This window comes from Colias eurytheme, chromosome 8, assembly GCF_061535395.1.
Source record: "Colias eurytheme isolate Ceu_HAF_F1 chromosome 8, ilColEury1 Martin Lab GWU primary, whole genome shotgun sequence".
Taxonomy (NCBI): domain Eukaryota; kingdom Metazoa; phylum Arthropoda; class Insecta; order Lepidoptera; family Pieridae; genus Colias; species Colias eurytheme.
This window is the reverse complement of record NC_142987.1, coordinates 9134503-9146818: the sequence shown is the minus strand read 5'-3', so window position 1 is coordinate 9146818 and position 12316 is coordinate 9134503. Positions and strand designations below refer to the sequence as shown.

At 35.8% G+C, this 12316-nt stretch overlaps 1 protein-coding gene across 1 annotated transcript in view; it reads left to right on the top strand.

The window, feature by feature from the left end:
• The window catches only part of LOC149906708 (sodium-independent sulfate anion transporter-like), a 37852-nt gene extending 25764 nt beyond the window's left edge, over positions 1–12088 (top strand). Inside the window, exons 4-13 of the mRNA XM_090104886.1 lie at positions 255–382; positions 3671–3763; positions 5301–5511; positions 6983–7147; positions 7584–7771; positions 8606–8720; positions 9120–9265; positions 10612–10770; positions 11110–11294; positions 11736–12088. Coding sequence (XP_089961012.1) covers positions 255–382; positions 3671–3763; positions 5301–5511; positions 6983–7147; positions 7584–7771; positions 8606–8720; positions 9120–9265; positions 10612–10770; positions 11110–11294; position 11736 — 1391 coding nt within the window. The 3' untranslated portion in view covers positions 11737–12088. The remainder of the gene's footprint in view (positions 1–254; positions 383–3670; positions 3764–5300; positions 5512–6982; positions 7148–7583; positions 7772–8605; positions 8721–9119; positions 9266–10611; positions 10771–11109; positions 11295–11735) is intronic.
• Positions 12089–12316: the final 228 nt, after the last annotated feature.

Here is a 12316-nt window from a genome sequence, read left to right as displayed (position 1 = left end):
TCGATACGATTACTTTGTTTGAATGCTTTTCTGTCTATACGTCTTATTTTACACGGAATCTAGATCATTTTCGGCTTATTTAAGCTCAGACTATTCAATCATCGTCTTTAGTACCGCAGTTTAAATTTGTCCTTATTAGCTTAGTAACTACTTAACTAGACGTAAAGATAACGACTATAATTTAAACCATCGTAATACCAGGAAGCGCAAAGGTAATTTGAAAAACTTCTCATACATTAATTATTCTTCTTTAGGTTTTCTCATCGACTTTATAAGCGGCCCAGTGTCTGTGGGCTTCACGTCAGCAGCTGCCATCATAATCGCGACCACGCAAGTCAAGGATATCCTTGGCTTGAGCTTCCCTGGTGGCAAGTTCCTTCAGGTACATAATAAATAATAAAAATTAATATAAAATAGAATAAATTATACTTCGAATCAATTATTATTATTCTTACATGACGTAATTATACTATGTTATTTATTTCCTTACGTTTACAGCTTACAAATTTAGAATTCATTTGATCATTAGATACGCCAATTAAAATTCATTTATTTGTTTTCCTTAGGTAGTTACATTAATTTATTGCTGCATAAATTTAACATTATTTTAGCATATTATGCCACTTTCTATAGGTTTTGAAAAACCTGATTTATTTTAATTCTTTCCAAATTCACTCACGCTAACTTGTTTACTTGCCAAAAAAAATGTAAATTATTATTGATGCTTGTCTGCGAATTTTTAAAAATTTCCATTCTAATATACAGGTTACTAGATATTTAAAAGATGCAGAACTTAAAAAACTATACCGGGTCCAGACTGGTGAAACGTAACATGCAATGTAACATTCTGCCTTTCATTGCATGTTCGCTGCTGGTGTGGACGCATAGCGCGCTCATAACGCGCATTCAATACGAACATCCCGCGTTCGTCTGTTTCCGCCATTCTGCCGCGAACACGGCCCTTCGATACACGTTTTTTTCATGCGCGTCAAACCGGTAGATCACACGAAGCATGGAGTCCGAAGACCACGTTCTTGCTATGACGATTATCAGTACTTCATTATTAATGATACATCAACTCATGAAAACACGCCGAAGACCCTTTCTTTTGCTCATTCCACGCAGTCTCGTCCTCCATGTTCGTTGCGTTCTCAAACGACCGTCCACATTGGCTGCTCCGCGCACACAACGCGCCCCTTTGTGTTCGTCGAAAAACCGACAAATTTCGGATCGCTCCGCGCGCGGCTTGTAATGCTCGTAGCATGCGCGTGTAATGCACAATTCGCGCGCGCAAGACGTCCAAACTATGAGAAATTGTTACAAAGTGTGTTACCTTTCATGATACATTGCAGCAATGTGGACGGTGAATTCTTTCATTGCATGTTACATTGCATGTTACGTTTCACCAGTCTGGACCCGGCAGACTTTCCTAACAAACAATATTGACCAACTGTTTAACCCTGTAACATAAGAAGTAGTGCATATAATTTTATGAATTACGTGTATAAAAAAAAATGTACTACTTTTTGATATTATTTGCAAATCGTATTCAAACTCTACGTAGGTAATAGTAATTGTGTTTACCCTTTTTTCCATGATTTTTTGTCTATTTTACTCAACGTAGTTTTTTATTCACTAAGGGGACATTCTATCGGCCTTCGACATTCCATTATTAAAAACTGTTATATCATTGTATTTTGAATTAACTTTGTATTTGTAGGTGTGTTTTCTGTACATTGTTGTATGTTATTAGCTAGGTGATGGAAAACGTATGGTCATTAAATCCTACGCAATTAAAAAACAGTAATTGGGTCAATCAATTTTTAAAGGTCCCGATCATAATTTTCTCGTATTTTTTTTTTTAACTTAATTTTCAGCATTTTACTATTTCATTTAGAAGATAATTCTTCGTAGATTAAGATTATATAGGCAGCAGTGATGTTGATTACATACATTTGTGGATTTAACTTCACGAACCGATCTATTCACGGGAAATAATGTCCTTTGGACAACTTACACAATAGTACTTTTTTAAATGTTAAATTCCCTTCAGAATTAAAATAAATTCTTCTAATATTAAATAATAAATAATATTTTGATATTTGTTCTATTTACACCCAAAATACGAAATATTTTTATTAAAATTGAAACGAATGATGTCTTTTGAACAACCAAACAATGTTTCATATATAAAAAAGTTTCAGTAAAGCGGAAATAGTGATATTTTTTACAAAAAAACTATTAAGGCGAGCTTGTTACGTATCGTATTATTGATTTTACTTAATTAAAATGAACTGATTCTCGATATAACTGAATGAATGAAGTATAATGTGATTTTCATATGGGGACATCTTAGTCGTCTTGATTTTTGAAATGTTAAAATTACAATTAAACTAGACATAAAATTGCGTAATAAAAATGTGTTCCCGAAACAGCCGAGTAATAAACAAAACATGAACTATTTAACTGTTAAAGTATAAGTTTTATATAATTATTGTCCTAGGGACAACCAAATTGTCCATGGTACAACCACTTTTGTTGGCTAAGTGACTGGTTGTCCGCGGGACATTTTTAAAATTTTGACCCGCCAAGCAAATACTATTGTTATTTTATATATTAATCTCAGCTCACACTAAATTATAGACGAAAGCGCATCTCGTGTAGTATAATTGATAACAATGCATCAAGTACTTATGTTTTAATCACAGTTGTCTGACGGACTGACAATAAAGCCACCCCACACTCACCAACGTTGCTCGGACGACTGTTGCCGTGATTTTATACAAATCAAAATGGCGTTTGAGCCCGACAGTTAATTATTGTGTTTAGCTTGTTGTTTAGGAATCTACCGCGCCATCTGTGTTTTGTTTTCATAACTAAATTACGGTTGTCTGTGAGACCTGTGCCATGTAGATGATTTATGGGGACAAAAGTAAAATGCCTGAAAATCGTATTATATCCAATAAAAAAAAAATTATTTGTATGTTTTTATGTCAATAATCATTAACTGAAACAAGAAGTGTATTTGGTATTTATGGTCGTGATAGTATGTGTTCGTGATGCGAAGTTTGTTAATGCATTGTAGCTTGGGGACAAATGTGATAGTACTGGAAAATTGCATTTAGTCTCTGGACAACCATGCAACTACGCACAAATTAATAAAACAATTAAAATTTTGTTTACAATAATGTTAGAAAATATTAAAAAGAATATAATTAAAACCAATTTAACTCTTTATGATTTCATGTTTATTAATTATCGTTCAGGGACATGATGCGTGTACCGTCGGACCATTAAAAGTTGATCGACCCAATTATACTTCTCTAAAAAAAATACAAAAGATTATTTTTCAGTTATTTTATAGCTATTTCTTGCTCTGTCTCAAAAGATTACAATTGACAGTTTCTGAACTAAAAAATAGTCAAATAAATTATACATACGAATTAAAATGAACCCTCATAGGAGGCCCGTAGCCCCACTCCCCAGTGGTGGGAGCGTATGGCTGATGATGATGCATTAAAATGTAAGATCATAGATGAGAAAAAAACACGAGGAATATAAGTCAGAGGACGTACAAACGGTACAAATAAGGTTCCTTCACATAAGCTCTAAGTTATTGACATTAGGTACTTGAAAGTGCATTGAACTCCATGCAAAATGTTTGTTTCAGGTGTGGTCTGGTATTTATGAGCACATCGGCGAGACGAGGCTGTGGGACTCGGTGCTGGGACTGTCCTGTATTATTGTGTTGCTTTTACTTAGGGTGAGTTTATTGGCAAATAAGCGATTGACATGTGTAGTGTGTGCCTACTTGCTTTGGAGGTAGTGAACGTTAATTATAGAGATGTGTACCTACTGTGGTCTGTGCATACGTTTTGTGCATTATTTGACATTCAATTTTTAGATAATAGAAACTTTTGTGTGGATTTCAAGTTCAGATGATATACATAATCTTATCTTATATATAAAAATGAATCGCAAAATGTGTTGGTAAGCGCATAACTCGAGAACGGCTGAACCGATTTCGATAATTCTTTTTTATTATATTCCTTGAAGTACGAGGATGGTTTTTATGTAGAGAAAACGTAAATATGTACCACGGGCGAAGCCGGGGCGGACCGCTAGTATACATATAAAAATGAATCCCAATATGTGTTGGTAAGCGCATAACTCGAGAACGGCTGAACCGATTTCGATAATTCTTTTTTTATTATATTCCTTGAAGTACGAGGATGGTTCTTATGTAGAGAAAACGTAAATATGTACCACGGGCGAAGCCGGGGCGGACCGCTAGTGCAAAATATATTCTTAAAAAAACACATACCTGCTATAGCGATAATACATAATATACGCATTGCAATTTAGGAACTTCCGTAGTTTTTGAGATCGTCGCTTCAAAAGTATGTAAGCTACCTATATCTTTTTATGTTGTAAATTAACTAATACCAATACAATATACATACCTTATACATACATACAAAACTTTATCAACGCTTTAGTCCTTAGGCTGTAGTAGCAAAAAAACGTAGATTGATTGTAGATGGGTTATTTATAGATAAATATATAAATGCTCATACACGTGCCGTTTCATAAGATAAGCAAGTAAATTGAGTGTAATAATTGCAAATAACATACATTTGAGCTTCCTGCGGCGTATTCTAAGTGATAGTTGATGAATGTGTTTAACTCGCCTCGATCGAGTAAGCACTATGAATGGTAGTTAGTTACCTACGTAGTTAATTAAAGTTTTCAATATTATTTCACTAAAGGAAATATAGTTTTTCTAGATTAGAAACTTAGGTTAAACCTACTACAGCGATTATAAAAATATTTAGGAACTGGTAATTGAAATTCAACCTCACATAACAACAAAAAAATAAGAAACATTATTATCTAATGACTTTGTAGAACGCTATTAATGAGAATAATAAGTACCTACACGGTCTACATTTATGACCAAATTATCTTTTTAAATTAACTTCATAGTATTGTAAAAACTTAATAAAAAAGTTAATTAAATCCCGATCTTTTTGTATCCATTAGTATTATAAAAATAGCATTCATGATAATAATAATTGTCCTTTATCAACATCTGTCCATAATTCTGCAGTAACCATGCATTCAAGTTTAATATTTTATGTCACTTATTAAATCGTGGGCAACAACTTTCCCGGGCCGGGGCCTTACCAGCTGGCCTCGCATAGACTGATCGAAAATCCTCCCATTTAGTATGCAGGACTTCCTTTCCTCCATATTCTTCCTCCATAGCCTAGCTATTATATGTTGATTTAACATTACAGAAAGTAAAAGACATCAAGTTCACCGACAGTTCAGACAGCGCAAGCGAGGTTGCCGGTATCCCGGCGACGTTGCCGCAGAGCCGCGCGCGGGTCGGTGCGTCGCAAGCGCTCTGGTTCCTCTCTACAACCAGGAATATATTGGTGGTGTTAGTGTGTTCAGGTCTCGCGTATTACTTCGATACGAAGAACCAGACGCCGTTCATGTTGACTGGTATGTGTTTCGATTTTATGCGGGTATTTTTTAGATAATGTAAGATGGGTAAAACTTTTAAATTTTAGGCGCTTTGTGAGTGTTTTTTACAGGGTAGAAAGGACAATATTAGATATCAAATTGAAAATTAAAAAAAGGTATAGATTTTTGTAATGGTTGATTTGAAAAGGTTAGCATTTTTTTTAGAACTGAGAATGTTTCCACTGAAATAGCAGTCCTAAGCGCCCTTTTTTAAGCATGTGTAAAGTCTGATTTCTAAGAGTTTCCATTTTGAAATGTGATCATTAAATTCAGTATAAATTGATATATAAATTCATGTTTCATGTAGATAATAAATAGTCACTAAGTTGTAGCTTAAGTGGTTCGACCCAAAATGAATTCCACGAAGCAAAGTTAACAGCGTTTTCTAAGAAAACACAACCTAACATTAAACCTCAACAACCTTACATTAAAGTTTATGTCCAATAAGCAGAACGAAATACATGTACACATGTTATTTAACTTCAATGCAATAAGTATTTTACGTGTAACCCCTCGTTTTCACCAAGAAACAAGTTAAATACTAGTTTGATACAAAACTTGTAGAATACTTTTCAAAACATAATTATTTATTTTACTCATGTATTGAGACTGTCTCAAACATTCTTTCGTTCACACTTTGTAGCCAAAAAGTATTTATACAAGTATAAAACACATTTGCGTTTACACTGAAGTCTGTGACATGGTAGAACTTGTCTGATCCATTGATAGCGTTCTCACCTACAAAACACAGTCGTGGTTTAGATAAGTATTGTTTATTTTATTGCAATTTCTGTATACTTAATACTAGTAACAAACAAGTTTTAAACTTTATCCATGTTTGTTGGATAAAGTTTTCAACATACATACATATCACAAGTTTTTTTTAATAGACATTATAAAAGTAGGTACGACTGAATTTGTCTCGAATTCTACAAGTATTGCTACAACAAAAACAAGAGATCATAAACATGTAGGCAACTTAGATCAGGCAACTAGAAGTTTTCAACCAACAAGTTTCATATAAGTTATCCTACATGTATCAAATTTTGTATACAACATGTTTTACACATGTCTATGAGAAACGAAAACATTGCATCAAATTTGTAAAATACATGTATTATACTTTGGTGAAAACGAGGGGTAACAGTTGCCAAACATAACCTATAATTATGGTTTGATCCCTAGATGCATTCTTAGTTTTACTGTTGTTTTCCTTAATTAATTAGAAAATAAGAGCGTGTGTGTCGAGCACACGTGTCAGAAGTGAAACTTCTTTGTCGAGATTCAGAGAGAAATTGTCACTTTACTCCGGTATTGCCATGACGCGACCTTAAAATTTAACTCTCAACACGCCTAAAGAAGTTTCACTTCAGCAGGTAGAATAACCTGCTTAGTTTCTTAGTATTTCTTTCCTTAAGTCTTTGTAACATAAATAATTTAATTTTCCCAGGTACAGTTAAACCAGGCTTGCCAGAATTCTCTCCCCCTCCGTTCTCAGCGACGGTCGGAAACCACACCTACACGTTTATGGAGATGACTTCTACGCTTGGTTCTGCCATATTTGTTGTGCCTTTGTTATCTATATTGGAAAACATCGCGCTGGCTAAAGTTTTCTGTAAGTATTTAGGGGATAATATTATGAAGCTACTGTCTATGATAGTTGTGGCTGACTTTTTGAAATCTAATAATTTATTTTGTGTTTACGATACTATAATGATTTTGTAACAAAGATTGAGAAGTACCATGTTAGAGTCAAAACGATTTCAATTCTCATTTCTTTTTAGCATAGGTATGTCTATATTGCATGTTTAATATCGTATATTCTAACTAGCTTTCCGCCCGCGGCTTCGCCCGCGTTTTCAGAGAAAACCCCGCATAGTTCCCGTTCCCGTGGGATTTCCGGGATAAAACCTATCCTATCTCTCAAGTTGGATCGAACTGCACATGGTGTGCGAATTTTATTATAATCGGTTAAGTGGTTTAGGAGTCCATAAAGGACAAACATTGTGACACGAGATTTATATATATTAAGATATGTTATCAATCCACAGCGGAAGGCAAACACGTAGACGCTACACAAGAGATGATAGCGCTCGGCGTGTGCAACATCGTATCCTCCGTAGTGGACTCCATGCCGGTGTCGGGCGCGCTCTCCCGCGGCGCCGTGAACCACGCGTCGGGCGTCGCCACACCCGCGGGCGGGCTCTATACGGGAGTGCTTGTGCTGCTGGCTCTACAAGTGAGAGAGCTCTACTAAAATTATTGTCCTAAACTCTACCACTCTATCACGGCGTGCTAGACGCACGTGCCCCTGTGGCGGGCTCTACAATGGCGTGCTTGTGCTGCTAGCTCAACAAGTGAGATACTGGCTATGTTTAATATGCTCTACCATTGTGCCTTGACGCGACTCAGTGAACCACGCATTGTACCAACGAGAGGGCTCTACATTGGAGTGCCTGTGCTACTGGCTCTACAAGTGAGAGAGCTCTAATTATACTCTCTAATAATATTATATAATGTAGTCTAGAAGACTATACCACCCTATCGCGAGCGGGCTCTACACTGGAGTCCTCGTGCTGGCTCTACAGGTGAGATACTGAATTTATCAAAATAATCTTTAGCAGACCCTATGAACACACAGTCATCACGGTGCTACAAATGAACATGTCTTTCGCCGCTGCATTGGCTTCTGGAGTTCATGTGCTGCTGAATCTACAACTGACTGACTCTTGACTCTTTCTTATTATGCTCTACCGGTCCACAAACTCACCGTGGTCAAATTTTACTTTAGAACGCGTCTGATGTGTCGGTGGGATCATCACTTGTGTTCCTCACGCTGCAAAATAGTGGCTCTTTATCTCTGCCTCTTTGTCAGTGCCTCTCATCGGAAAATGCCACAAAAGACGGCGGGCTCTACATCACTTGTTATTCACTTTTAATGGGTATGCTTTCTAGCTCTACAAGGGAGACTTAATGGTTCTTACAGACTTATTCTACTAGCTCTAGAGATTCATTTAGCTGAAATTCATAAAAATAATACACAATTTATTTAAAGTATCATTTTCTATTACAGTATTTCACTCCATACTTCTACTACATACCCAAAGCGTCGTTGGCGGCAGTGATAATAGCGGCTGTAGTGTTTATGATGGAGTTGCATGTATTCAAACCAATTTGGCGAACTAAGAGTAAGTCACTTTCAGATTCCTTTGGTATTATTTATCTATTTATAGTGATTACACAATATAACTAACATCATTCATTATTTTTTTAATAATAAACAATAGCTCATTAATAATCCTAAAACAAATATTGCAAATATTAATTATTGCATTTTAAACCTAATAATTAACATTATTGTGTAATTTTATAGTCATAGTCAATTACGTAAAAAATTCAATCTCGGAGAAAGTTATTAAAAATCTATAGTTTATGAACTCTTTGTTTATTTTTAACCCATTAATTACTTACTTTATTTTGTTTCATCATATTTTTATCGCGACATATTAGCTGTTAAAATCAATAATTCTTTAACCGACTTCCACAAAAAAAAAAATTCATTCTATATGTATTTTATTATATTTCAGAATTAGACATAATCCCCGCAGTAGTGACATTCGCGACATGTCTGTTGGTCCGTCTGGAGCTCGGGATCGTGGCTGGTATTGCTGTCAACTTGGTGTTCCTGCTGTATGCGTCTGCCAGACCGTCTGTGAGGGTGTCTAGAGCTATTGTGAGTATGAGTCAAAGTTATATGTAGATGGTAATTTTGATAAATGAAAATAGGTAAAAGGAAGGATGAAAAAAAAACACGTTTTAGTGAAGTACTTTTATTAATTGCGTAGGTACTTATAATATTTTAAGTTACATAAACAAAAAAGTATGCGAATTCCAACGATATGTTTAGACTTCAAGATTACTCTATGTTGATAGATTACTCAGATTTACAGTTTGCGCGTACATTGCTCGGTGGCTAAAAAGTTTTATCATATTTTCTTCAGACATTTTCTATTCACTGTTGAACATAGTTCTATTCAAAATTATAATAAAAATCACTTTTCAAAAATCTTTAACTGCTATTTATTTAATAATTTTAAAGTATTTAAAGTCCTCCTCCAGGGCTTATAGAATATACTCTGTATAACGAACTATTGTTCCAGTCAAGTGAAGGCGTCTCGTACGTTGTAGCGACTTGATCTCAAACATTTAAAGTACTTTTAGGACCTATGTAAAATTTCCACTTTGTATAATGAACTATTGTAACTATTATGACTGACCGGTTGGCTTGGTTGGTAGTGGCCCTGCCTTCCAAGCCAGAGGTCGTGGGTTCGATTCCCACCCGGGGCAAATATTTGTGTGATGAACAATGGATGTTTGCTTTGTGTCTGGGTGTTAATTATCTATATAAGTATATTTAAAATTATATACAGTGTAAACTCTATATAACAACACTCGATTTAACGACAAACTCTCTAAAGCGTCAAAAATTGCCTTTGGTTGGTTTAGCTTATCTACCATACAATGATACACTCTACATAGCATCGCACCCACTCTCAATAACGACAACAATTAAGTATCTAATAAACTCGACGTCATGCATACCGAACTTTCTAAGAAATTCGTTCTTTTGTTTACAAATTGGGATTGCTTGCACGTGTAGACTGTTTTGGACCATGACTAATAAGTATGAGTCATGGATTTTCTATACGTTATCATATTCTTAGTTGCTCACAAACTTTTAAACTGTTAACATGGCTAGTAAAAGAAAATCATTGTGTATTGACGAAAAAGTTTTATTGATACGCGCAATAGAAACGGGAGAGAAGATAAGTGATGTTGGCAAACGCTTCTGAAATAATTTTTCTCTTTTTATAATTCTGATTTTTCTTCTCTCCATTTAACGACAACTCTATATAACGCCATAAAATGCACAGTCCCTTCGGTGTCGTTATATAGAGTTTACACTGTATATGTATGTTTATCAGCCATCTGGTTTCCATAACACAAGCGAAAGCTGTGTGGGATCAGATCGTGCCGTGTCTGAAAATTGTCCTGAAATATTTATTATTATTATTCCAGTCAAGTGACGGCGTGCCGTACGTGCTAGCGACAGTGGACCGCGCGCTCGCGTTCCCGTCCGCGGAGTTCGTGCGGCGCGCGCTGCGCAAGGCGCCCGCCGACGCGCCGCTCGTGCTGGATGCGCACCACGTGCAGGCGGCAGACTTCACCGCGGCAAGGGTGAGTGGAAAGAATGTTCTAGAAGCTTCGAAAAAACTTTCTGTGTGGGCAACGTGCGGCGGCTGACAGTACTGCCACAGTACTGCGGCACAGGTGAATGGACGTTCTCGAATGTTCTAGAAGCTTTTGACAGGTGTGAGGTCACTACGGCACGGGCGTGGGGACGTTCACGAATGTTCTGGAAGCTTTCAGAATCTTGTATTATTCTATCGGTGCGCACTAAATGTAGGCTACTGAGTTATAACTTTATAAAACATTCTGGAAGTTTATAAAATTTTACAATAGTATGTAATTATTGGTTTAGGGCTACCTTTTACTAATTTATCCATTATCTTCCAGGGCATAAAATCCCTCATAGACGACTTCCACGCTCGCGGACAGACACTAATCTTCTACAACGTGAAGCCGTCCATAGCGGAAGTGTTCCGCGGCGTGCGTCCGCGCGAGTTCCTGCACTGCTCACATCGGGCGGAGTTGGATAGACTGCTGCTGAACATCACTAGAGGGACGAAGCAGCCATCTTGGTGTGTAGCCTGTGTGTGTAGCCTGTGTGTGTGTGTGTGTGTGTGTGCAGACACTTTTGTACTACGTGAAGACCGCCATCGCGGAACTGTTCCATGCTTAGGTTCCATGGCATTTGATACGACATAGAATTTGGACGAATTTGAAACTAACTTGCGTCCAAAAAACATCTTTGTCTGTATTATATTTCGAATAGAGATTAGCAGTACGATAGATTTCTTAGATAACATAATCTCAACTTTAACTGTGTACAATTTAATAAATTGCAAAATAAGGGAGAATTTTCGTTGTCTCCCATAAATCATATTTGTCTATAAGTACCTAAACTTTAATGCTCTTATTACAACTTTTGTGTATAATATCCCTTGAGAGTAATAGATAGTTAAATAGGATTTACAGAAAGACAATTTTAACAAAAATCGTTAACTATTTTTCTCTTACAGAAACCAACTTCCGAGACATGGGTGGTGTTTCCTCAGAGACGAGCGGACTTTGTTTCTATTCAACTATATCGAAGTATGAACATAACACTAAGAAACAGGGTACAAAGAGAGATTAAATGTTTGTGATAATCGATTATTTATACTTCCTATCACAATTTATTGCTCTTTTTTAAATTAAAAAATTGTAAAAAATATCTTATAATTATGAGTTAAAATATTTGTAAGTAAATAAAATTGTATGTAAAACTAAATATTATATGTAATAGACAATTTGAGTAGTGTGCTGTGTGAAGAGGCAAAAGAATCTTTACAGTATTATCTTATTGTTGATGGAATAAAGATTTCTAAAGTTATTTTTGTTTTGTTTTTATTACACCTATCCTTACAGCAATCTTCAAAATACATAAACACTGCAGTGCACAATTATATGGATAAACTTTACTCAATACTCTAACCCGTCAAATGTATTCACACTCATTGTTCATTCATCTAATTGAATTAGAACTGAATTCATCACTATTATATACTTTAAATAATTAATTGGCACAGTTATTTTTCAAAGTGACATTAACTGCTGTCAG